The sequence below is a fragment of the Oncorhynchus clarkii genome, unplaced genomic scaffold, assembly GCF_045791955.1.
Source record: "Oncorhynchus clarkii lewisi isolate Uvic-CL-2024 unplaced genomic scaffold, UVic_Ocla_1.0 unplaced_contig_11936_pilon_pilon, whole genome shotgun sequence".
NCBI lineage: Eukaryota > Metazoa > Chordata > Actinopteri > Salmoniformes > Salmonidae > Oncorhynchus > Oncorhynchus clarkii.
The window spans coordinates 794,363-820,000 of NW_027261146.1; the positions used below are offsets into that span (position 1 = coordinate 794,363).

The following is a 25,638-nucleotide window of genomic DNA, read 5'->3' on the forward strand; positions in this document are numbered from 1 at the left end:
TCAAACGGCAGAATGGATGTCAACCTGAGTTGTGTACTGTCACCGTATTGGATGTTGTGTAACCTGCGCTGTACTGTGTAGGGGTTTTGAACGTGTCTGTTAGTGCGGCGGCTGTCCGGTCCCAGACTGCGTGTGACAACGGGGTTGTGAACGTACCGGAGAGAGGACGCGTTGACACAGTCACACGGAGCCTGCTGGTGAAGGTATGTAGTCTACCGCTGTGGGAGAACTAACGTTAGGTAGCACAGATACTGTCTAGTGGAACTGCCTCTGAAATGAATCCCTCTCCTCCTCCAGGCTGAGGGAACAGAGAAGAGCCACACCTACAACTGGTTGCTGTGTCCTACTGGTCAGTAATGAATCAACGTTGAATGTTCACGGTGGTTGACGTGATCATCTTCATTCAGCTCCTCTTTGTGTCCACAGGAGAAGCTCTGATGGAGGAGGTGGAACTGCAACTTCCCCAGAATGTGGTGGATGGCTCTGCTAGGATTTCCCTCTCGGTTCTGGGTAAAATAAACCATTGTGTTGTGGTGGGAAGACGAACCTTCTCCAGTGACGATGCTGCTGTTTGCAGAAGAGGACAGTCTGTAACAGAAGTCCCTTGTTTCTCTGTAGGGGACATCCTGGGTCGGGCCCTCAACAACCTGGATGGACTGTTGCAGATGCCGTATGGGTGTGGGGAGCAGAATATGGCCCTGCTCTCCCCCAATATCTACATCCTGGAGTACCTGAGGAACACAGAGCAGCTCACGCCAGCCATCCTAGAAAAGGCCACCAAGTTCCTCACTAGTGGTAGGAGAGTCCCTTCAAATCTGTCTTGATTAGATGCCAAATCCACAAACCGGGCTGGATTTGTCCAATTAGAGGATTTCGTTTTCTATTTTAAAGTGTTTCTCCACGGTGTACCCTGCTGTCATTGTAACAGCGGAGCTGCATGACAGATGATCTCAATGTCTTAACATCACTGACCCAACACATGGTTTTCTACTGAAGTCATTTGATGGTAGAATATTGACACTGTCTCATAGCACCCTATTCCTTACATAGGGCAGGACTCTCCAACCTTGTTACTGTCCTGTATGTAGGTTTTCACTCCAACCCTAATCTCGCTCCCCTTCTAATAATTAGCTGGTTGAATGGGGGTTAATTACAACTTGGTTGGAGGGTAGCTCTCCATGAACAGGGTTGGAGATCCCTGATATATAGGGAGCACAACTCTGGGAATAGAACAAGCGCTTGGTCACCGTTGATGATGATAACCCACCGGCAGGTTACCAAAGGCAGCTGAACTACAAGAATGCTGATGGTGCGTACAGCACGTTTGGACAAGGCTTGGGGAACACCTGGTGAGTACTTGGCTTGTTTTTCACCCACTGGTAGTTTCAATGACGTATTGACCAATCAAATGGCATCTCTGGCATGGAGACGCTGGATAGGACAGCTGACGTGTGTGATGTCATGACTTGGAGCTTGACGATATGATGTCAGGGCTTTTAAATGAATCCACTTCTTTCTTCAGGCTGACTGCTTTTGTCTTGAGATCCTTTGGCAAAGCCCAGTCTTTCATCTATGTTGACCCGGCAACGATGGAGCAATCCAAGAATTGGTTGGAACGTCAACAGGGCCAACGTGGCTGTTTCAGAACTTCAGGGAAGCTCCTGAACAACAGAATGAAGGTATTTTATATTGCGAATAAACTGGTTGTCTGTTTCGTCAGACCGGCCGTAGTTTGATTTCAACAGGCTAGATACAGTTGGTGTCTTGACATTGTTTTCTAGGGTGGAGTGACGGATGAAGTCACACTGACGGCTTACATCACTGCTTCAATGCTGGAGCTCAACATGTCCGTGACGGTAAGTAGCTTCACTCCATGGAACCATTTCTCACACCGTCATTACAGGCAACTCATTCAGCCTCCTGTATGAAATCTGTCTCACATCAACTGTCATTTACAGCTTCTACGACGTAGTGAAGTCATTTCTCTGCCAGTAGCCTATGAAATAACAAAGAATGGGCTTAGATCTGTAAGGGAACACCCCCCTGAAATGGACAAAAATGAATGGGAAGTCATTGGCACTGGACAAACCATATACACGGTGTCCAATACCACTCAATTCGGCATCGTTTCGTTCAAAGTTGATTGCAAATGCCATATGGCAAATGCCAGGTGTAACACTTTGAAAATCCAACAGGTGGCGAGTGCGCTCCACTGTGGTTTTTCATATTGCAAATGCAACACAAGTCAACATCAAAAAGCAACATTTTGAAAAAGTGAGAAATTCAAAAACCTAGCAACCCCTTAAAGTGCTTTCTGGAACGTTTTTTGAAATTCTTTTGATTTGTGTCAATTACACATGTATAAGAACTTCAACATACTTCAGCCATTTAATTTTTAATTTTTTTACTTGTGCATAAGGCATATGTTTTGTCCACTTGCAATGTGATTTCATAGGAAGTCAAAAGTAACTTTTTTTTGGGGCCAAATGCCATAAGAAATTTGACATGCTCAAAAATCCTGCAGAAATGCAAAATTGACTGGCCTGTTTAACACAGGATGGCCGGGCATTGATAGTGGTTCTTCATCGCTCGTTGTGTTGATTTCATTATGGCCATTGGTTTATGTTTTCTCACTTTTGCAAATTCACTGTGCATTTGCAATATGGTTCAATGGGCATTTACCATCACGAATTTGTCATGCTATAAAAATCCTGCAGGAATGCGAAATTGAGAAATTGACTGGCCCAATGAACTCGGGATGGCTGGGCAGTGATTCTGGTACCTCACTGTTTAAACATATTGCAAATGGACAATAGTCACCAGCAAGTCACTGTCCATCAGTCAATTAGATATCATTCTGACACCAAACCCACTTTTTCCAACTCGTTTAGTAGCCAACTATCACATACTACAGAGCTGGCCCAAAATTCACAACGCCTTCTATTCAAACCATAATAAAAACGTAGTTGCGTTCCAGCTGCGGGTCCAGTTCTAATGTTATGTGTAGGCCTAGCTGAGGCAACCCCGAATCCCAAGTTTTGGCTCGATAGGTAATTTGGTGCCCGAGCAAGACCCTAATTGGTGCTGGAAATCCACTTTTTTCCATTCCTTGCTACGGGGTCCTTGAATGAGCTATCGGACAAAAACGTTGGTCCGTCTATATGGGCCGAGGCGGTCGCAATGCACCTAGTCTTGCGACTCTGGGACATTTCTAAATGTTGTCATTTTCGTGATGGTCAAAATGAATTGACGTCATTGCAGATGTACGAGGCTGTTTCTCGGTCCGAGAACCTTCTAGAGCCACGTAACTCACCACGCACTATCGACCTGAGGTCTAGAACAGATTTCGGAACTCTAGGTCTGACGGTTCTTTTTTAGCTCGAACAAAGGTAACTATTGCAGGCTGTCTCTACGCACCCCAATGGGTCCCTCCTGCCAAGCTGTGTGATTTTAGTTTTTCTTGGTAATTTTATGGGAATCATGACGGATTTACAGTTCATGGGGGTTGCCTAATCACACATATGAAGCTTTGAAAAGGTCTGACCATTTTAACCCTTCAAAACAGCCACTATGACACCATTTAAGGCACTTCCGGTTTACAGAATCCTGAGTTTTTTTTTAAAGTCTTTATGTTAAGAACTGAGTTATTTACGGAGGGTTTAGTGAGTGTTATTTCAGAAAATCACAAATCTCGCAGAGCTCCGCAGCACACTTTAAAAAGATTCGTATGAACACCCTGCATCTGAATCTGTAACTGTTAAAAAAAAAAAAAAGAACATCACCAATTTGACATTGTACGATTTCTCTTAAATGACGATAGATAAATGGCTGGTTCTTTTTTTTTATTGACACCAGAGGCTCCTTGACTTTGACGTGAAGCGGAAAAATTATTGCTCTATTTTCATTTTGGACCTTTTTTCCCAGAAAAATGGCCATAACTCAACCGTTGAGGCCTAGACGCCATCTTGTTCGGGGCCAACTGCCCATCATGCCAAACCTACGCTCACCAAGTTTTGGCTTCGAAATATTTTCAGTTTAGGAGAAGGCCACGTCGTGATGTTTTGTACATTTGCAATATGATTGCTTATGCCCTCTTGTGGGATTTACCGGGACAGTGGAAAAATGACAAATTTTATAAAACGGAAACCGAATGTCTGAGTTCGTTTGACTTCCCGGTAGATCCGGCCCTGCCGCACGGCCCGACGCCGTCCGTGAATTTTACAAACGTTTTCGGACGTCTAGTAAGGGACCGTATATTTGCAATATGGACTCTCACTAACCACATGGCGATTGTCAATGTTCCCTTAAGGTATGTTACTACTGATATTAGGCTCTGTATGCTACTGTAAAGTGAGAAAGGAAATGTGCTGTAGTCTGGTCCCAGATCTGTTGGTGTTTATTTTTAGAGTGCCATGCCTCTTTAGCAGGGGACCTCTGCATGTACAGAAATTATACCCTTTACAAATGCAACGTAATAAAATGTACAAGGAAAAACAATCCCGTTCCTCAGCAAAAAGTGTTCCCTAATCAACAATTTGAACTGCCTGAGGCCCCAGAACAGCAAGTTGAATGGAACCCAGTCCCAAACTGATCTGGGACCAGGCTGGCTTTTAATGTGCTGCTGTCATTCTGTGCTCTAGGATCATGTTGTGGACCACAGCTTGTCTTGCCTGAAGAACTCCACCAGTGATTTGTCCAACACCTACGCTACTGCTCTGCTGGCCTACACCTTCACCCTGGCAGGTGACATGGAGACACGGGCCCGGCTTCTGCAGCACCTCGACACCATCTCATTTCAAGAGGGTGAGCTATATCCTGGTAGCGCTGTCTTGCCTTGATTGAGCATGCCTGGATAATGGAGTACTCCTAAAAGTGCAAACCCTCAGACCATCTGGCACTCCAGAGAGGCCCAATAAAATGATTAATTTTAAATTATTAAGAAAAAAATACTCTTGCTACTAAAATAGTTTTGACATGAATTGGGGAGGTCAGAACTTTGTATTGTGTAGTCTGTATTAGGATGAATAAGCTAGTCCTTACTCTGGTGTGTGCTCCTCAACCCTCAGGGGGTCTCCTGCACTGGTCCCAGTCCTCCTCTGAGACCTCACCCTCCCTGGAGGTGGAGATCAGCTCCTACGTTCTGCTGGCGTCCCTCAGTGCCTCTTCTCGGTCGACCTCTGACCTGGGCTACGCCTCCCGCATCGTCAGGTGGCTGGTGAGGCAGCAGAACGCCTACGGAGGCTTCTCTTCCACCCAGGTATACTTCCTAAACACCAGTGGTCTGAAATGGTGCAGTAGTACAAACATTGCCTTGTATCAGACCACAGGGCATGTGTTCTTCATGTCCAACCTGGTGAGGCTCACTGATAGAGCCTAGAAACCATCATCGTAATGGATGGAATTGGGATTTAGTCACTTTAGCAACTGTTCAATGTGAGGAATAATCAACCCTTTAAAATGGTCTCTTCATTTTGAACTGATTGTCCTGTGGTGTGCATGTCTAGGACACGGTGGTGGCCCTCCAGGCCCTGGCTCTCTACTCCACCAGGGTGTTCAGTAGAGGAGGAGGAGCCAGCACAGTGACGGTCAGGTCTCCCAGTGGGGACCGGTGCCTCTTCCATGTGAACCAAAACAACAAGCTGCTGTACCAGGAGAGGGCGCTGCAGAACACAGAAGGGAAGTACAGCGTTGAAGTGCAGGGCAGTGCTTGTGCCTCAGTGCAGGTCAGTGAAAACACATCTCTCCTCCAGTCCTGTGGCGCAAGATGCCCTTTAATACACAGTACAGGGAAGCTGTTTCTTCTGGCTCATAAAATGTTCGTATTCGGACAGGATGGTTTCCCTGACTTCCTCTTCTCTATCCCAGGTGGTGCTCCGCTACAACGTCCCTACTCCTACCAGAAGCACAACGCTCAGTATCCAGGTGACTCCAGAGGTGGACTGCAACAGGAAGTCTTTGAGACCCAGAGTCACGCTGAAGCTCCAGTCTCGGTCAGAATGAAGGACATATTTGTATGAATTCTAGTAAATGTGTGACCTGCAGAATGGGTTTGACCCAAATGAATTAGTTTTGTTATACCTGTGTATATTGACCTTCTAGTTGGTACCTCGGCTTGGATCAGTCAGAATGCTTATCTGGTCTTTATGGATAAAAAAATCAGCTGTCAATCATCTTTCTCAGATATCATGGAAAGGAGCTCACCACCAATATGATTATAGTGGATTTGAAAATGCTCTCTGGGTTTTCTCCAGATCCAGACTCTTTGGGGAGGGTGAGTTGTTGGGACCTTTATCCATGGAGGTCTTGCCTCGTCTGTGTCCCTTTGTTTAAGGATGACGGTTCTTTGTTCATGCGATATCAATGACTTGTCTTCACAGCTGCGGGGTTCAAGTCAAGTGGATCGTGTTGATATCAAAGATGACCATGTGTTAATGTACTTGACAGAGGTGAGGTGAAAACCATTCACATGGCACTTCATATATAATGGGCTTCATTTAAAAATAATATATTTTGATGTACAGTAACTTCTGCTTTGATCATTTAATGACCCCTATGTTTGTTTTTCTCCCAACAGCTGACATCACTTCCTTTCCACATCACCCTGGACATCATACAGGAGCTCCCGGTACAGAATCTAAAGCCAGCAGTGGTCAAGATCTATGACTACTACCAGCCAAGTAAGTTACTCTACTAACCCTCCCCAAAACGTTATTTTTACCCTCTTCTGAGGAACATTTGGTCAAGTTGTTTTCATTTCCTGAGACAAAGCTGTCTTACGGTTACAGGTGACCAGGCTGAGACAGAATACATCTTCCCTTGCAAGTAGGGGTTCCAAGCTGGTGAGCTACTTGAAATCTGGAGTTATTGGTGATGAATTGTGTACTATACATGATTTAGGGAGCCAGTCTTCCTTTAATCTAAATGCTGGTCAGTTTGCTAAAGGATTCATTAAATGTCTTTGCTCCTCGACAGATGGAAGAAGATGACATTGATGTCACACCTGCAACCCTTGAGACGTCTTTCAAGTGCTGAAGTAAAACTATGGATCTGGAAATAAAGTGTTTCATTAAAACCCTTTTCTGGAGCCTTTTGTCTCTGAGCAGTGAGGTGAATATTGAGGCAGTGGTGTTCATCCTGGGGTACATTAAGCAATGTGATTGGGTCCAGTAAACAGCAGTTCTCTGGAGGTGTAGTTTCCATCTGTGCTGTTAATCAGGGTCGCCAACTGTACAAAGGTGTAGATGTTGGGTTCTCATCTCTTTTGTTCCTCAATCTGGGACATGGACCCCTGTAGTTGTGAAGGCCTGCTTCTCATCTCTTTTGTTCCTCAGTCTGGGACATGGACCCCTGTAGTTGTGAAGGCCTGCTTCTCATCAGGGTCAGGACTTTTTACCACTAAATTATATACTCCTTACGGTATTGAGTCCTGGCTATGAGTTCCTGATGAATGGTGTGGACAAGGCAGGATGTGGTGGTAAACGCCTCACAAATCAATGAGACTGACGACCCAACAGATACTCTAGAGCCCTACTGACAACACTGACGACCCAGCAGATACTCTAGAGCCCTACTGACGACCCAGCAGATACTCTAGAGCCCTACTGACGACCCAACAGATACTCTAGAGCCCTACTGACGACCCAACAGATACTCTAGAGCCCTACTGACGACCCAACAGATACTCTAGAGCCCTACTGACGACCCAACAGATACTCTAGAGCCCTACTGACGACCCAACAGATACTCTAGAGCCCTACTGACGACCCAACAGATACTCTAGAGCCCTACTGACGACCCAACAGATACTCTAGAGCCCTACTGACGACCCAACAGATACTCTAGAGCCCTACTGACGACCCAACAGATACTCTAGAGCCCTACTGACGACCCAACAGATACTCTAGAGCCCTACTGACGACCCAACAGATACTCTAGAGCCCTACTGACGACCCAACAGATACTCTAGAGCCCTACTGACGACCCAACAGATACTCTAGAGCCCTACTGACGACCCAACAGATACTCTAGAGCCCTACTGACGACCCAACAGATACTCTAGAGCCCTACTGACGACCCAACAGATACTCTAGAGCCCTACTGACGACCCAACAGATACTCTAGAGCCCTACTGACGACCCAACAGATACTCTAGAGCCCTACTGACGACCCAACAGATACTCTAGAGCCCTACTGACAACACGACTCGCATCTCGTTCATAGACTTTAGTATGCAAGCATACTGGGAGTAACTGTGAAAAGCAGTGTTTCTGACCTGACAATGGGACAGAACAGACATGTTCTGGGTTGACTACTGTACATGCTGAGCTGTCAAACTAAACCATCACTCTACTTTTGACGGCGGTACAATACCAGATGTTTCGGTTCAGATTTAGCAAGCCCTCTTGATTGGACAGTACTCAGCAATTCTTAAATAGTGAACACAAATATATCACCATGTGAATTGTTCCCATATTTCATGAGCTAAAAAAAAGATCCCAGAAATGTCCCATACGCACAAAGAAAGCGCTCAAATTGTGCACAAATTTGAGCATTTAGACTTTTCCAAGGTTATCCATCCACTTGACAGGTGGGGCTGATGACATGTGTTCACCTTGTGCTGAGGACAATGTGGCAATGCCACAGCTGTCAAGTTGAGGGCGCGTGCAATTGGCATGCTGACTGCAGAAATGTCTGCCAGAGCTGTTGCCAGATAAGAGTCATTTCTCTGTTTCCCACATCAAAAGTCATTTGTAAAGAATTTGCCAGTATTTCCAACCGGCCTCACGACCAGGAATTGTAATCCTGCCAGCCCAGGAACTCCACATCCGGCTTCACCTGCAGCATCGTCTGAGACCAGCCACCTGGACAGCTGATGAAACTGGAGTATTTCTGGCTGTAGTAAAGCCTTTCGGGGGGAGGGGGGCCTCATTCTGATTGTCTGGCTTAGTGGGTGGGCCTATGCTCTCCCATGGCTGTACTCCTGCCCAGTCACATGTAATCCATAGATCAGGGCCTCTTAAATTGACTGCTTTCCTTATGAACTCAAATCATTGAAGTTGTTGCATGTATATTAATGGATAATATCAACCCACTTCAGTGGTTACTTAAGGGTGCAATGATATCAAGTGTTTTCTACCCATAAACTCAGATTAGGACCCTGACAGTCAGTTGGATCCAGTAAGGCAGTGGTCACCAAACCACCTTGTCTCCTGGGGGAACTCAATCCCTTGTGGCTCTGAGTAACAGGGTGTTTTACACTCGCATTGTTAATTCCAAATGGACCTCTGACCCCTACACATCAGTGGTATTGTAGGTAGCCTAGTGGTTAGGGTGTTGGGCCAGTGATCGAATCCCTGAGATCACAATCTGTCGGTCTGCCCCTGAACAAGGCAGTTAACCCACCGTTCCTCGGCCATCATTGTCAATAAGAATTTGTTCTTAACTGACTTGCCTAGTTAAAGGATAAATAAATTGTCAGGTCTGTTTTGGGAACAAAACATTAAGTGACGATTATTGTATTGGACAATATACAAATGTGTTTGAGATCATTTGAAAAATTATTTCATTGAGAATTTATTTATTAGTGTAAGTAAAAATCTAAATGTAAAGATTTGAAGGTTTAGTTTTGGGGTGTTGTGAGAAATAAATGAGTCCACAGAAATTCGGTCCAAAAATGGTCTCCCCGCTAAAGCAGTTAATACCACTGGGCTAGTAGGAGTTACCACCCTATCTCTAGTACTGGTCATGTCACATCAGTCAAGGGAAGTGACAAGAGCACACTTTGGGAGGAAGGAGAGAGAATTAGGACACGGTCCTGACATTTCTAAAGGGATGCTACCCTCTTCTGTCGTATCATGTAGAGAAGGTTTTGGCTTTCGACTTCCTCTTTCTGGGCAGGAGAGGGTGGTAGCCAGAGATTCCTCTTTGACCGGTGTGGCTGAGGGGGGTGGTAACCTCAAACCAAGCGAACCAGGCTCCAGCTTGACCCTGGAGGTCTTGGGGGAGTGTGGTGAGCGAGGTGACCCAGCTTTAGGCCTCTTGGCTTGGTGGGCGGAGGGGCAGCTGTGCTGGTTCAGACACACGGAGCAGAGAGGATTGACAGGTAGACACACCTGTTGACCAAACCCCACCAGCAACCAGTTGATCTCACTCCATAGATCCCTGTGTCGGGGAAGAGAGGGGAAGATCATCAATCCCCGTCTTCATCAAAATCATGTCGGACAGAAATCACAAGGCAAAATGTTTCTCTTTCCTGCTGTAAGGGATCTGATTGGTCAGTGACTGGTTAACGAGTGACCTGATGGGGTAGAGGAAGTGGTGGTGTCACCTTGGTAACCAGTCTTCCAGGGCCTTGCGTGTCTCCTCTGGGTTCTTGGTCCCACCTCTCGTCCATCCCAGCCGGTTGGAGATACGGTGGACGTGTGTGTCCACGCCTACTCACACGCACAAACAATAGAAAAACTATCCCATTATAAAAGACGCCCACAATATAATCCAATAGAACTACAACTCTGCACAACATCAGACCACACCACATCACAACATGCAGACTAGAGTATGGGATTTGTAGTCCTACAATTGAAGTCAGAAATTTACATATACTTAGATTGGAGTCATCAAAACTTGTTTTTCAACCACTCCACAAATTTCTTGTTAACTAACTACAGTTTTGGCAAGTTGGTTAGGACATCTACTTTGTGCATGACAAGTCATTTTTCCAACAATTGTTTACAGACAGATTATTTCCCTTACAATTCACTGTATCACAATTCCAGTGGGTCAGAAGTTTACATACACTAACTTGACTTTGCCTTGAAACAGCTTGGAAAATTCCAGAAAATGTCATGGCTTTAGAAGCTTCTGATAAATAATGTCAATTAGCCTGAGTCAATTGGAGGTGTACCTGTGGATGTATTTCAAGGCCTACCTTCAAACTCAGTGCCTCTTTGCTTGACATCATGGGGAAATCAAAAGAAATCAGCCAAGATCTCAGAAAAAAATTGTAGACCTCCACAAGTCTGGTTCATCCTTGGGAGCAATTCCCAGACACCTGAAGGTACCATGTTCATCTGTACAAACAATGGTACGCAAGTATAAACACCATCATTTGATGAAACAAAAATATAACTGTTTGGCCATAATGACCATCGTTATGTTGAGGAAAAAGGTGGGAGGCTTTCAAGCCGAAGAACACCATCAGAACCGTGAAGCACGGGGGTGGCAGCATCATGTAGTGGGGGTGCTTTGCTGCAGGAGGGACAGGTGCACTTCACAAAATAGATGGCATCATGAGGATGGAACATTATGTGGATATATTGAAGCAACATCTCAAGATATCAGTCAGGGAGTTAAAGCTTGGTCACAAATGGGTCTTCCAAATGGACAATGACCCCAAGCAAACAAAGTTGTGGCAAAATGGCTTAAGGACAACAAAGTCAAGGTATTGGAGTGGTCATCACAAAGCCCTGAACTCAATCCTATAGAAAATGTGAGGGCAGAACTGAAAAAGCGTGTGCGAGCAAGGAGGCCTACAAACCTGGCTCTGTTACACCAGCTCTGTCAGCAGGAATGGGCCAAATTTCACCCAACTTATTGTGGGAAGCTTGTGGAAGACTACCTGAAATGTTTGACCCAAGTTAAACAATTTAAAGGCAATGCTACCAAATACTAATTGAGTGTATGTAAACTTCTGACCCACTGGGAATGTGATGAAAGAAATAAAACCTCTACTATTATTCTAACATTTCACATTATTAAAATAAAGTGGTGATCCTAACTGACCTAAGACAGGGAATTTTTACTAGGATTAAATGTCAAGAATTGTGAAAAACTTTAAATGTATTTGGCTAAACTGTATGTAAACTTCCGACTTCAAACTGTATATGAGCCATACCTACCTATGCCAGAGACCTGGTGCCAGGCGATGTCCATGGCCAGGTGAGCCATCTTGGGTCCTACTCCAGGTAGTCGTACCAGGCCCTCCACTGTGTTCGGGATGTCCCCTCTAAACTCCCTCTGGAGCATCACTGACGTCTGCTTCAGGTACTTCACCTTGGTCTGGAGGAGGGGGGGGGGGGGGGGGGGGGGTAGGAGAGAAGACATATCAAGGTTTTATTCACAAGTATTCACACCCCTTGACTTTTTCCACATGGTACAGCCTGAATTTAAAATGGATTACATTGAGATTTGTCACTGGCCTACCCACAATACCCCATAATGTGGGATGTTTTTATTCTTTTACAAATTAATTATTCAAAATCTGAAATGTTTTGAGTATTCAACCCTTTGTTGTGGAAAGACTAATTTCAGGCGTAAATATTTGCTTAACAAGAGCATTGACTCATTCTGTGTGCAATAATAGTGTTTAACATGATTTTTGAATGACTGCCTCATCTCTGTACCCCACACATAGCAGTTCATTTCAAACAGATTCAACCACAAAGACGAGGAAGGTTTTCCAATGTCTCACAAAGTAGAGCAGATGGGTTGGTAGATGGGTAAAAAATAAAAAGCAGATATTGAATATCTCTTTCAACATGGTGAAGTTATTAATTACACTTTGGATGGTGTGTCGATACACCCAGTCACTACAAAGATACAGGCGTTCATCCCAACTCAGTTGCCGGAGAGGAAGGAAACTGCTCAGGGATTTCACCATGAGACAAATGGTGACTAAGTTTAATGGCTGTGATAAAACACTGAGGATGGATCAACAACATTGTAGTTACTCCACAATACCAACATAAATGACCAAGTGAAAAGAAGGAAGCCTGTACAGAATACAAATACTCCAGAACATACATCCTGTTTGCAACAAGTCACTAAAGTAATACTGCAAAAAATGTGTCAAAGCAATACATTTTTTGTCCTGAATACAAAGTGTTGTATTGGATTTGCCTCAAACATATTACGGATTACCAATCTCCATATTTTAAAGGATAGTGGTGGCTGCATCATGTTATGGGTATGCTTTTAATTGTTAAGGACAGGAGAGTTTTTCAGGATAAAATAAACAGAATGGAGCTAAGCACAGGCAAAATCCTGGAGGAAAACCTGCTTCAGTCTGCTTTCCACCAGACCCTGGCAGATGAATTCATCTTTCAGCAGGACAATAACCTAAAACACAAGGCCAAATCTACACTGGAGTTGCTTACCAGGAAGACAGTTAATGTTCCTGAGTGGCAGAGTTACAATGTCGACTTAAATAAAAATATATATGGCAAGACCTAATGGTTGTCTAGCAATGAACAACAACCAATTTGACGAAGCTTGAAGAATTTTGAAAAGAATAATGGACAAATGATACACAATCTAGGTGTAGAGAGCTCTTAGAGATGTACCCAGAAAGACTCACAGATCAATCTAGCTGTAGAGAGCTCTTAGAGATGTACCCAGAAAGACTCACAGATCAATCTAGGTGTAGAGTGCTCTTAGAGATGTACCCAGAAAGACTCATAGATCAATCTAGGTGTAGAGAGCTCTTAGAGATGCACCCAGAAAGACTCATAGATCAATCTAGGTGTAGAGAGCTCTTAGAGATGTACCCAGAAAGACTCACAGATCAATCTAGGTGTAGAGAGCTCTTAGAGATGTACCCAGAAAGACTCACAGATCAATCTAGGTGTAGAGAGCTCTTAGAGATGTACCCAGAAAGACTCACAGATCAATCTAGGTGTAGAGAGCTCTTAGAGATGTACCCAAAAAGACTCACAGATCAATCTAGGTGTAGAGAGCTCTTAGAGATGTACCCAGAAAGACTCACAGATCAATCTAGGTGTAGAGAGCTCTTAGAGATGTACCCAGAAAGACTCACATATCAATCTAGGTGTAGAGAGCTCTTAGAGATGCACCCAGAAAGACTCACAGATCAATCTAGGTGTAGAGAGCTCTTAGAGATGTACCCAGAAAGACTCACAGATCAATCTAGGTGTAGAGAGCTCTTAGAGATGTACCCAGAAAGACTCACAGATCAATCTAGGTGTAGAGAGCTCTTAGAGATGTACCCAGAAAGACTCACAGATCAATCTAGGTGTAGAGAGCTCTTAGAGATGTACCCAGAAAGACTCACAGATCAATCTAGGTGTAGAGAGCTCTTAGAGATGTACCCAGAAAGACTCACAGATCAATCTAGGTGTAGAGAGCTCTTAGAGATGCACCCAGAAAGACTCACAGATCAATCTAGGTGTAGAGAGCTATTAGAGATGTACCCAGAAAGACTCACAGATCAATCTAGGTGTAGAGAGCTCTTACAGATGTACCCAGAAAGATTCACAGATCAATCTAGGTGTAGAGAGCTCTTACAGATGTACCCAGAAAGATTCACAGATCAATCTAGGTGTAGAGAGCTCTTACAGATGTACCCAGAAAGACTCACAGCTGTAGTCGCTGTCACATGTATTGATTCAGGGGGTTGAATACGTATCTAATCAAGATATATTAGTGTTTTATTTCCATTCATTTTCTACAAATATTTATACTTTATCTGTGACAGAGTGTAGATCGTTGACCCATAACCCGACAATTAAATCAATTTTAATCCCACTTTGTAACACAACAAAATGTGGAAAAAGTCAAGGGGTGTGAATACTTTGTGAAGGCAGTGTATAGTGTGCGTTACCCTCCAGAAGCCAACAGGGTAGATGAGTTGTCCCAGTGTGTCATCGTCAGTATTGACTATGTTGTCCACTGTACAGCCATGAGCCCTGAGTCTCTGCAGAGCCGCACTGGTCACCTGGTCCCTTGTCTGGCTTGACAACATCAGAGACACCAGCACCTGGTAACGTCGTACCTGGTGGAAGAGATGAGGAGGAGGGGAGAGAGATGAATCACACTTCATCATCTGGCCGTCCCAATCGATGAATCTGGGTTTGGCGGATGCCAGGAAAACGCTACCTGCCCCAATGCATAGTGCCAACTGTAAAGTTTGGTGGAAGAAGAATAACGGTCTGGGGCTGTTTTTAATGGATCGGGCCCCTTAGTACTAGTGAAGGGAAATCTCAATGCTACAGCATACAATGACATTCTAGATGATTCTGTGCTTCCAACTTTGTGGCAACAGTTTGGGGAAAAGGCCCTTTCCTGGTTCAGTATGACAATGTCTCCGTGCACAAAGCGAGGCCCATACAGAGTGTGGAGCAATGTGGAAGAACTTGACTGGCATGCACATAGCCCTGACCTCAACCCCATCGAACACCTTTGGGATGAATTGAAACGCCGACTGCAAACCAGGCCTAATCGCCCAACATCAGTGCCCGACCTCACTAATGCTCTCTCTTGGCTGCAAGTCCCTGCAGCAATGTTCCAACATCTAGTGGAAAGCCTTCCCAGAAGAGTGGAGGCTGTTATAGCAGTAAAAGAGGGGGACCAACTCAATATAAAATGCCCATGATTTTGGAATGAGATGTTCAATGAGCAGGTGTCCACATACATTACATAACCAAAAGTATCTCCTTGCTAGTATGCCTCTTATGCACTGCCTTGTTAGAATGGAGTGTTCAGTAGGCGTACACTGTTTCTAAAGAGGTCTCAGAATGAGGTTGACTCATCACTCCTGGTGGGAGAACAGGTGTGCATAACTAACATGTCACGTAACATCTAACTTGTATATCCTTGTCTGTCATGGTGGTAAAGCCTGATTGAACTGGCCTCATGAAAACAGCTTGGGATGTATTAATTAGTCGCACACTGTAGCAAAAAGTTTTCCAACGGGAAACGTTCTGCAGCGAAATCAAGTGTTTCTATTGGACAAATTCAGCTAAGTCCTGCCTAGTTCTGTTTGGTTCCTAATGAATACACCCCAGCTAGCTAGCTCGGCCCATCTCCCATCTCCAACACGTTTGCCCTGTTTGTTTCGTAACAAATCATATCCAGTGACATAACTGCAGTTCCACATCCTCCTTTTATAGTGCTGGATGTATTTCACCTTTATCCTGGAACATAAATCAGATATACAGCCTTCTGACCCTGCTCTGTAGAACCCCTCCACCTCTAATGGGCACTCTGCTGTTCTACCTGCAGGGTTCATCTAGTGGTGGAACCCTGCTACTACCTCTGTGTTCTACTGTTCTACCTGCAGGGTTCATCTAGTGGTGGAACCCTGCTACTACCTCTGTGTGTTCTACTGTTCTACCTGCAGGGTTCATCTAGTTCTACTGGTGGAACCCTGCTACTACCTCTGTGTGTTCTACTGTTCTACCTGCAGGGTTCATCTAGTTCTACTGGTGGAACCCTGCTACTACCTCTGTGTAATCTACTGTTCTACCTGCATGGAACCCTGCTACCACCTCTGTGTATTCTACTGTTCTACCTGCAGGGTTCATCTAGTTCTACTGGTGGAACCCTGCTACTACCTGGGTGTGTTCTAACGTCCTACAGGAAACAGCCACCACCAGCCGTGGAAAAGGAGTTTGTGTGATTGGCACAGACGACATACTGTATGTGTCAGCAATGAGACCTTTGTGTGTTACATATTGTCATGACCAGTGTTACATTGTGGCATTACCAGTACTACATAATGTGACATAGACCCTGTTCTACATAGTCCTTCATAGGCCTACATAGATCCTAACCAGTGCTACATAATCCTTCATAGATCCTGGCCAGTACTACATCATCCTTCATAGATCCTGGCCAGTACTACATAATCCTTCATAGATCCTGGCCAGTACTACATAATCCTACATAGATCCTGGCCAGTACTACATAATCCTACATAGATCCTGGCCAGTACTACATAATCCTACATAGATCCTGGCCAGTACTACATCATCCTTCATATATCCTGGCCAGTACTACATCATCCTTCATAGATCCTGGCCAGTACTACATCATCCTTCATAGATCCTGGCCAGTACTACATCATCCTTCATAGATCCTGGCCAGTACTACATCATCCTTCATAGATCCTGGCCAGTACTACATCATCCTTCATAGATCCTGGCCAGTACTACATAATCCTACATAGATCCTGGCCAGTACTACATAATCCTTCATAGATCCTGGCCAGTACTACATAATCCTACATAGATCCTGGCCAGTACTACATAATCCTACATAGATCCTGGCCAGTACTACATAATCCTACATAGATCCTGGCCAGTTCTACATAGACCAGTATCAGTGCTAAACCCAGTGGTCTTTGACAGACAGTGAAACATCTCGTGAGCATATTTAACCCGGTTGACCATTTTCAGGGGTATTATTTGTTGTTGGGGGGGGGGTGGAGAGCGGAGCTCCCTCAACCTCCTACATTACCTTAGGGGTGAAATATAGGGTCAAAATGCACAAAGCCCTGGTGTAGCCTATTTCTGACAGTGGTTGGTGTGGTTGGTGTAGATCAGGTCTCCGCCCCCCAGGTGTAGATCAGGTCTCCGCCTCCCAGGTGTAGATCAGGTCTCCGCCCCCCAGGTGTAGATCAGGTCTCCGCCCCCCAGGTGTAGATCAAGTCTCCGCCCCCCAGGTGTAGATCAGGTCTCCGCCCCCCTGGTGTAGATCAGGTCTCCGCCCCCAGGTGTAGATCAGGTCTCCGCCCCCCAGGTGTAGATCAGGTCTCCGCCCCCCAGGTGTAGATCAGGTCTCCGCCCCCCAGGTGTAAATCAGGTCTCCGCCCCCCAGGTGTAGATCAGGTCTCCGCCCCCCAGGTGTAGATCAGGTCTCCGCCCCCCAGGTGTAGATCAAGTCTCCGCCCCCCAGGTGTAGATCAGGTCTCCGCCCCCCTGGTGTAGATCAGGTCTCCGCCCCCAGGTGTAGATCAGGTCTCCGCCCCCCAGGTGTAGATCAGGTCTCCGCCCCCCAGGTGTAGATCAGGTCTCCGCCCCCCAGGTGTAAATCAGGTCTCCGCCCCCCAGGTGTAAATCAGGTCTCCGCCCCCCAGGTGTAGATCAGGTCTCCGCCCCCCAGGTGTAGATCAGGCCTCCGCCCCACAGGTGTAGATCAGGCCTCCGCCCCCCAGGTGTAGATCAGGTCTCCGCCCCCCAGGTGTAGATCAGGTCTCCGCCCCCCAGGTGTAGATCAGGTCTCCGCCCCCCAGGTGTAGATCAGGTCTCCGCCCCCCAGGTGTAGATCAGGTCTCCGCCCCCCAGGTGTAGATCAGGTCTCCACCCCAGGTGTAGATCAGGTCTCCACCCCAGGTGAATGCCAGGTCAGAGACGACAGACAGGTAACCGTTGAGCTCCCTCTGCCCGGCAGGGTGGACTGAATTCACAACCTCTGTGAAGCAGGAGAAGGCTAGGGCGAACTCGGGGAAGGTGAGGGCGAACTCGGGGAAGGTGAGGGCGAACTCGGGGAAGGTGAGGGCGCGGGAGAGGGAGGGGCCGAGGCAGGAAGCGGTCTCTTGGTAGGTCAACAGGAGGTTCATGATACCCGGGGAAGAATGTGTGGACGGCACGGAGCAGGGGGTAGCAGGGGCTGGTCCACCTCTGACCCGGAGAGGATGAGGGAGCGGACAGAGGTGGAGGGGAGACAGTGGCCAGGGTGTAGGTGGGGAGGTAAGAGGAGGAGAGAGGAAGGAAGGTGGGGAGGTAAGAGGGGGAGAGAGGAAGGAAGGTGGGGAGGTAAGAGGGGGAGAGAGGAGGGGAGAGGAAGGAAGGTGGGGAGGTAAGAGGGAGAGAGAGGAGAGGATGTACGGTAGTGGGGGGTGTACGACAGAGAGACAGAAACCAGTGGGGTCTCACCCACCTCATCAGGGGCGTGTGTGTCGTAGCATTTCTCCGCCCCCATGAGGTCAACAGGCGCGTCCCTGGCGCTCCTCATCTGACGCACATGACCCAGCTGCTTGCTCCAATCAGGAGGCTCCCAGTGTTTAGGCTCCTCCTTCCCATCGTATTCCACCTTCACCTGGCCCCGCCTCCTACGCAGGATGGGTGCCAGTGGTAACAGGGACAGGGCTTTGTCTGGCTCAGCTTGTGATTGGCCGATGGATGAGCAACGGAACCTAGAGGAGCCAATATCTGCAAGGTAAAGTAGGGGCGGGGGACAGAAGTTGAGTGATGAGGTGTGCTGAACATTCTGAGGCATACAGAAATGATGTCACATTCTTCATGTACAGAACAACTGAACATACAGGAAGTAGTAGACTTCATCGTCACCTGTGTCAAATATATTAGTGGTGTATTCAGACTGTGTGCATATAGCCAGGCCATAGGCTCTCTTTCTCTGAAGACTGTCGTCATCTCTTAGTTGTTGTTTTAGGCTACAGCTTGTCCCATCTGAAAGTCCCTCAATCATGCAGCAAGACATTGCTTCAGTTTGTAAATGTCAGAAGGGCAATGTTGTGATAAAACGGATTCATACCTGAAGCGTCTCGTCCCAAACTCTGATTTGATACGCTCGAATCTTCTTCCTCCTGTTTCACGTGCGCCCTCAACACTCTCCTCTCCATCCTAGTTTTTAACGTCGTGGCTAAACCGGCACGGGGCACGGTCTTGTTACCGCTCCGAGTGATGACCGCGGTACTCTCAACGAAATAAGGCGAGGTCATATTTAAAACAGTGGAAAGCATAGGAGACAGTTGTGCTGCAAGTGGGACGTGGCTAACAACATTAGCTTGTTATCTATTTTAGTGATAATCTGGTTAGCTAGCTAAAACACATGTATGCAAGTTTTGGTAACATTTTCCAAGTACTATTGATGGATATTGAAACGTGACCTACTAGGGTTGTTGATTTCATTTTCAAACGACAGGCACGTTAAGACAAACTAGAACATTAAACACATGTTACATTTTTAACTCGACACCTCTTGCTTCGTCGAGCAATGTTTTTAGTAGGAACTACATTTCCCATCAGCTCCCGCGACAAACGTGTTTTTATAGGAAGTGCCCGACAGTCCATCCGGTTGTCGAGTGGGTGGACTGATCTGACTTGGGGAAAGCTTTTGAAAAATTGGGATAAACAAATTCTAAATGCATGAATTTGTCTTGCTCGGTATTTTGTCCACCTGCCAGCCTCACGTGAATGACGCCAGAAACACATCTAGATCGATAGAAGGTATGAACTTCCGTTGTTTTTAAAGCCCTAGGTCTGGAACAAAAACGAGCAGATAGCTAGTCAACAATATCTATTTATTAGTGCTTGTTTGTGTCGCTCTTTCTCTCTCCCTGTCCGCTATTTTGTCAGCTGTTCCGGACGGATGTTGAACATACACGAATGGGCACCTGAATGGGTACTGTTGTTACCTCTAAAACTGAACTAGATAATATTAGTTAGCTGTCGTTTTTCACTCGGTTCTCTCTCTGCTTGACAGGGAGAATTATTTCAACATTCTTGTTTGTTTCGTGGTACTCTCTCTCTCCCCAGCTAGAACTCAATAGATGATTGTCGCTGATCCCGAGGTTGTAGGTACTACTGACTAGCTACTGAAGTATAGCCTAATTGCGTCCCAAATGGCACTATATTCTATATGTAGTGATTGTGCCATTTGGGGCGTATTCTATATTAGCACGGACACACAAACTACCACTTTCCCGTGACCATAACAGAGTCATCCTAGCTGCTTTCTGTACAAGCGGTTATTATTCGCTTTATGTAACAACAACGTTATGAATATCATATCAAGGCCCTTTAGAATGTGCAGAGGAATGGAATGGTTCTAGGGCAATTGTTTGCTATCTCATGTGCTCCTAACCCCTAGCTCGCTTTGCAAGATGCATGTGGTGTGAGTCTGGACGTGCCCCAAACCCCTAGCTCCTAACCCCTAGCTCCTAACCCCTAGCTCGCTTTGCAAGATGCATGTGGTGTGAGTCTGGACGTGCACTAATTTATGGAGAACCACAGGTGCAAAGGACACAAACGATGTCGAGAAGGGGTGTGATGTTGGGGCATGTCTCTGTCAGTCATTTATCTGTTTGACAGAAACTAACAGCAGTCACGTAATGCAAAAAGTTGGGCCAGGGCTCTCTCAATTGATCTTTCCTTGATTCCTTGTACTCAAAACACATTTTGAGTGAATTTTATTTCTGGTATAAATATAAATAAAAAACATTGAAGGCCTGAGGAGAAGAAACCTTGTGGTTAAAAGAAGGCGAGTGGGTAGGATTTGAGGAAACGTAGTCAATAAACTGAACATTGATAACCAACTGTTTTCCGAGACACCAAGACAACTCCATGGCTTATCTAAATGATACAAAGTTCCCATAGAGGAGTGGAATAATGGACCACCCAATACTATTAATGTTCTCTCTCTACCACCCAGTACTATTCATGTTCTCTCTCTACCAGCCAGTACTATTAATGTTCTCTCTCTACCACCCAATACTATTCATGTTCTCTCTACCACCCAATACTATTAATGTTCTCTCTCTACCACCCAATACTATTCATGTTCTCTCCCTACCACCCAAAACTATTCATGTTCTCTCTCTACCACCCAATACTATTAATGTTCTCTCTCTACCACCCAATACTATTAATGTTCTCTCTCTACCACCCAATACTATTCATGTTCTCTCTACCACCCAATACTATTCATGTTCTCTCTCTCTACCACCCAATACTATTCATGTTCTCTCTCTCTACCACCCAATACTATTCATGTTCTCTCTCTCTCTACCACCCAATACTATTCATGTTCTCTCTCTCTCTACCACCCAATACTATTCATGTTCTCTCTCTCTCTACCACCCAATACTATTCATGTTCTCTCTCTCTCTACCACCCAATACTATTCATGTTCTCTCTCTCTCTACCACCCAATACTATTCATGTTCTCTCTCTCTCTACCACCCAATACTATTCATGTTCTCTCTCTCTCTACCACCCAATACTATTCATGTTCTCTCTCTACCACCCAGTACTATTCATGTTCTCTCTCTACCACCCAATACTATTCATGTTATCTCTCTACCACCCAGTACTATTCATGTTCTCTCTCTCTACCACCCAATACTATTCATGTTCTCTCTCTCTCTACCACCCAATACTATTCATGTTCTCTCTCTCTCTACCACCCAATACTATTCATGTTCTCTCTCTCTCTACCACCCAATACTATTCATGTTCTCTCTCTCTCTACCACCCAATACTATTCATGTTCTCTCTCTACCACCCAATACTATTCATGTTCTCTCTCTACCACCCAGTACTATTCATGTTCTCTCTCCCTACCACCCAATACTATTCATGTTCTCTCTCTACCACCCAATACTATTCATGTTCTCTCTCTACCACCCAATACTATTCATGTTATCTCTCTACCACCCAGTACTATTCATGTTCTCTCTCTCTACCACCCAATACTATTCATGTTCTCTCTCTCCCTACCACCCAATACTGTTCATGTTCTCTCTCTCTACCACCCAATACTATTCATGTTCTCTCTCTCTACCACCCAATGCTATTCATGTTCTCTCTCTCTCTCTCTCCCTACCACCCAATACTATTCATGTTCTCTCTCTCTCTACCACCCAATACTATTCATGTTCTCTCTCTCTACCACCCAATACTATTCATGTTCTCTCTACCACCCAATGCTATTCATGTTCTCTCTCTCTCTCTCTCTCCCTACCACCCAATACTATTCATGTTCTCTCTCTCCCTACCACCCAATACTATTCATGTTCTCTCTCTACCACCCAATACTATTCATGTTCTCTCTCTACCACCCAATACTATTCATGTTCTCTCTCTACCACCCAATACTATTCATGTTCTCTCTCTCTCTACCACCCCAATACTATTCATGTTCTCTCTCTCCCTACCACCCAATACTATTCATGTTCTCTCTCTACCACCCAATACTATTCATGTTCTCTCTCTCCCTACCACCCAATACTATTCATGTTCTCTCTCTCTCTCTCTCTACCACCCAATACTATTCATGTTCTCTCTCTCTCTACCACCCAATACTATTCATGTTCTCTCTCTCTCTACCACCCAATACTATTCATGTTCTCTCTCTCTCTGACCCTGCTGGTTCTACTAACCTGTGTTCCTCCCTCTGTTTCCCCCAGAGCCCCAGTAGAGTGTAAGCTGCCTGGTCCCTCCCCACAGGACCCCTCCTGGACCCTCAGCCATGAACAAGCAGCCCAGTAAAGAGAGTCTGAAGGACAAGGTAAAGGGGATATTTGGTTTGGGATCCCCTCGACCCCCCAGCAAGCAGACAGAGAGCAAGCCCTCAGAGTTCATCATCACACTGGATATACTCAAGGTATGTGAGAGTGTGACGCGACTGCACACACACACAATCAGTTTTCTGTCTCTGACCATCTTGCTGTCTTTCTCTTCAGGAGCTGCACCCTGACTGTGGCCTTAGCAACAGAATCCGGGTTGCTAACCATGTCTCCGACCTGGCCAAGGCCAAGAAGTTTGAGGAGGTGAGAGAGCACACCGTGTGTGTGTGTGTGTGTGTGTGTAGACGGGTTAGCTAACAACGTCACAAAAAAGATGCACACACTTCAGTGTGTCAGAAGTCAGTGTGTTGTGATTCTACATGGCCACACAGCGATAAGAAGCTGTCGTGTGGGGAATCGTCGGGGGCTCCTTTTCAGCTCGTTTCTTAAAATCTGGTTCTTGATACCATGTCTTGTTTTGACTGAGGTCACGTCTATGCTAATACTGTATGGTTAAAATCTGCTAGCTAGCTAACCAACAACTGTAATGATGTATTTAAGAGACCAGTGTTCACTGTGCAAATGTATTTAAGAGACCAGTGTTCATTGTAATAATGTATTTAAGAGACCAGTGTTCATTGTAATGATGTATTTAAGAGACCAGTGTTCATTGTAATAATGTATTTAAGAGACCAGTGTTCATTGTAATGATGCATTTAAGAGACCAGTGTTCATTGTAATGATGCATTTAAGAGACCAGTGTTCATTGTAATAATGTATTTAAGAGACCAGTTTTCATTGTAATGATGCATTTATGTTTTCAATAAACATTTGGAGATGAAATGTTTAGTTTCCGTGTTGCCAACAATCTAAGCCGACCCTGTCTGTTTTTCAGCACGTCGCTATTGTTGCTAAACAACCAACTGTCTATTAATCTGGTGTGTGTATTAATGTGTGTGTGTGTGTGTGTTGCCTCCGTCTCTGTGTGTGTGTATGTATTAATGTGTGTGTGTGTGTGTGTGTTGTCTCCCTCTCTGTGTGTGTGTGTGTGTATTAATGTGTGTGTTTTACAGCATGCAGTGGAAGCCGTATGGAAGGCGGTGGAGGACATGCTGACTCCAGAACAGCCACCTGAAGCTAGACATGCTGTCCTGCTGCTCCTCAAAGCTGTCATACAGGGACAGGTACACACACACACAGAGACACACACACATACACACACACACACTAGGAAGCACCACAGATTCAGGGAACAAGAAGCTATGTTGACTTCCTGTCTCTCTGTGTGTGTGTCTACCAGGGTGAGCGTCTGGGTCCTCTGCGGGCCTTCTTCTTCAAGGTGATCAGAGACTACCAGCCGTCCAATGAGGACCTGTCTGACAGGCTGGAGGTGTTCAAGGCCCTGACGGAGAACGGGAAGGACATCACGTACCTGGAGGAGGACATAGGTGAGACAACATCAACCCTTTTTACACTGTGACCTGTAGATGGTTCCACCCCACAGTCTTTTGACAGTCGTTACACTACCATGTTACCATGTTACGGAGTCTGTCCACGAGATATTCACTGGTCCAATGAACAGCCCAACTGGGACCCTTGAGAAAGATATTGACTGATTGGTCACGATATTTTTTGACTGATTTGGTCACGATATTTTTTGACTGATTTGGTCACGATATTTTTTGACTGATTTGGTCACGATATTTTTTGACTGATTGGTCACGATATTTTTTGACTGATTTGGTCATGATATTTTTGACTGATTTGGTCATGATATGTTTGACTGATTTGGTCATGATATTTTTTGACTGATTTGGTCACGATATTTTTTGACTGATTTGGTCACGATATTTTTTGACTGATTTGGTCACGATATTTTTTGACTGATTTGGACACGATATTGTTTGACTGATTTGGTCATGATATTTTTGACTGATTTGGTCATGATATTTTTGACTGACTGGTTGATTTAATTTATTGATCACCTGCAGCTGGGTTTGTCCTGCTGTGGATGGACATTGGTCTGACCGCGGACTTCCTCCACGTCCTGGTCAACCTGGTCAAGTTCAACAGCTGCTACCTCGACCAGAACGTATCCGTCATGGTCCAGTAAGAACACACACAGTCTTGTACAACTAACCTTGTGGGGACACACAATTCAGTCCCATTCAAAATACTATTTTCCCTAACCTGAACCCTAACCTTAATCCCTAACCTTAACCCCTAACCTTAACCCCTAACCTTAACCCCTAACCTTAACCCCTAACCTTAACCCCTAACCTTAACCCCTAACCTTAACCCCTAACCTTAACCCCTAACCTTAACCCCTAACCTTAACCCCTAACCTTAACCCCTAACCTTAACCCCTAACCTTAACCCCTAACCTTAACCCCTAACCTTAACCCCTAACCTTAACTCAAAACCCTAGCTCCTAACCCTCAACCTAACTCTAATTCTACCCTAAACCCTAAACCCCACTAGAAATGGCATGTCCCCAGTTCGTCAAATTTTTGTTAGTATAATATTTTTGTGGGGTCTTATGACTAGTTAAACATACACACACACACACACACACACACACACACACACACACA

General features: G+C 45.4%; 3 protein-coding genes across 3 annotated transcripts in view; 2 read left to right on the forward strand and 1 right to left on the reverse strand.

Moving 5' to 3' along the window:
- The window catches only part of LOC139405396 (alpha-2-macroglobulin-like), an 81,679-nt gene extending 74,853 nt beyond the window's left edge, over positions 1–6,826 (forward strand). Inside the window, exons 22-36 of the mRNA XM_071147714.1 lie at positions 82–203; positions 298–349; positions 427–510; positions 619–795; positions 1,274–1,349; positions 1,523–1,679; positions 1,782–1,856; positions 4,641–4,803; positions 5,067–5,257; positions 5,505–5,723; positions 5,866–5,990; positions 6,181–6,271; positions 6,378–6,446; positions 6,575–6,677; positions 6,786–6,826. Of these exons, the coding sequence (XP_071003815.1) occupies positions 82–203; positions 298–349; positions 427–510; positions 619–795; positions 1,274–1,349; positions 1,523–1,679; positions 1,782–1,856; positions 4,641–4,803; positions 5,067–5,257; positions 5,505–5,723; positions 5,866–5,990; positions 6,181–6,271; positions 6,378–6,446; positions 6,575–6,677; positions 6,786–6,826 (1,745 nt within the window). The remainder of the gene's footprint in view (positions 1–81; positions 204–297; positions 350–426; positions 511–618; positions 796–1,273; positions 1,350–1,522; positions 1,680–1,781; positions 1,857–4,640; positions 4,804–5,066; positions 5,258–5,504; positions 5,724–5,865; positions 5,991–6,180; positions 6,272–6,377; positions 6,447–6,574; positions 6,678–6,785) is intronic.
- Positions 6,827–9,597: 2,771 nt separating this feature from the next.
- Positions 9,598–19,801, reverse strand: LOC139405416 (endonuclease III-like protein 1). The gene is made up of 6 exons (XM_071147739.1): positions 19,281–19,801; positions 18,676–18,931; positions 14,618–14,788; positions 11,898–12,057; positions 10,328–10,433; positions 9,598–10,161 (listed from the first exon to the last, which is right to left on the reverse strand). Exons 1-6 carry the CDS (start codon positions 19,496–19,498, stop codon positions 9,753–9,755), a joined length of 1,320 nt encoding a protein of 439 aa, XP_071003840.1. The 5' UTR covers positions 19,499–19,801; the 3' UTR covers positions 9,598–9,752.
- A 37-nt stretch (positions 19,802–19,838) lies between these two features.
- LOC139405407 (tuberin-like) overlaps positions 19,839–25,638 on the forward strand; it is a gene marked incomplete at its 3' end in the record, with an annotated part of 20,637 nt that continues 14,837 nt past the window's right edge. Inside the window, exons 1-6 of the mRNA XM_071147725.1 lie at positions 19,839–19,985; positions 22,946–23,142; positions 23,222–23,308; positions 24,118–24,228; positions 24,345–24,492; positions 25,036–25,153. Of these exons, the coding sequence (XP_071003826.1) occupies positions 23,008–23,142; positions 23,222–23,308; positions 24,118–24,228; positions 24,345–24,492; positions 25,036–25,153 (599 nt within the window). The remainder of the gene's footprint in view (positions 19,986–22,945; positions 23,143–23,221; positions 23,309–24,117; positions 24,229–24,344; positions 24,493–25,035; positions 25,154–25,638) is intronic.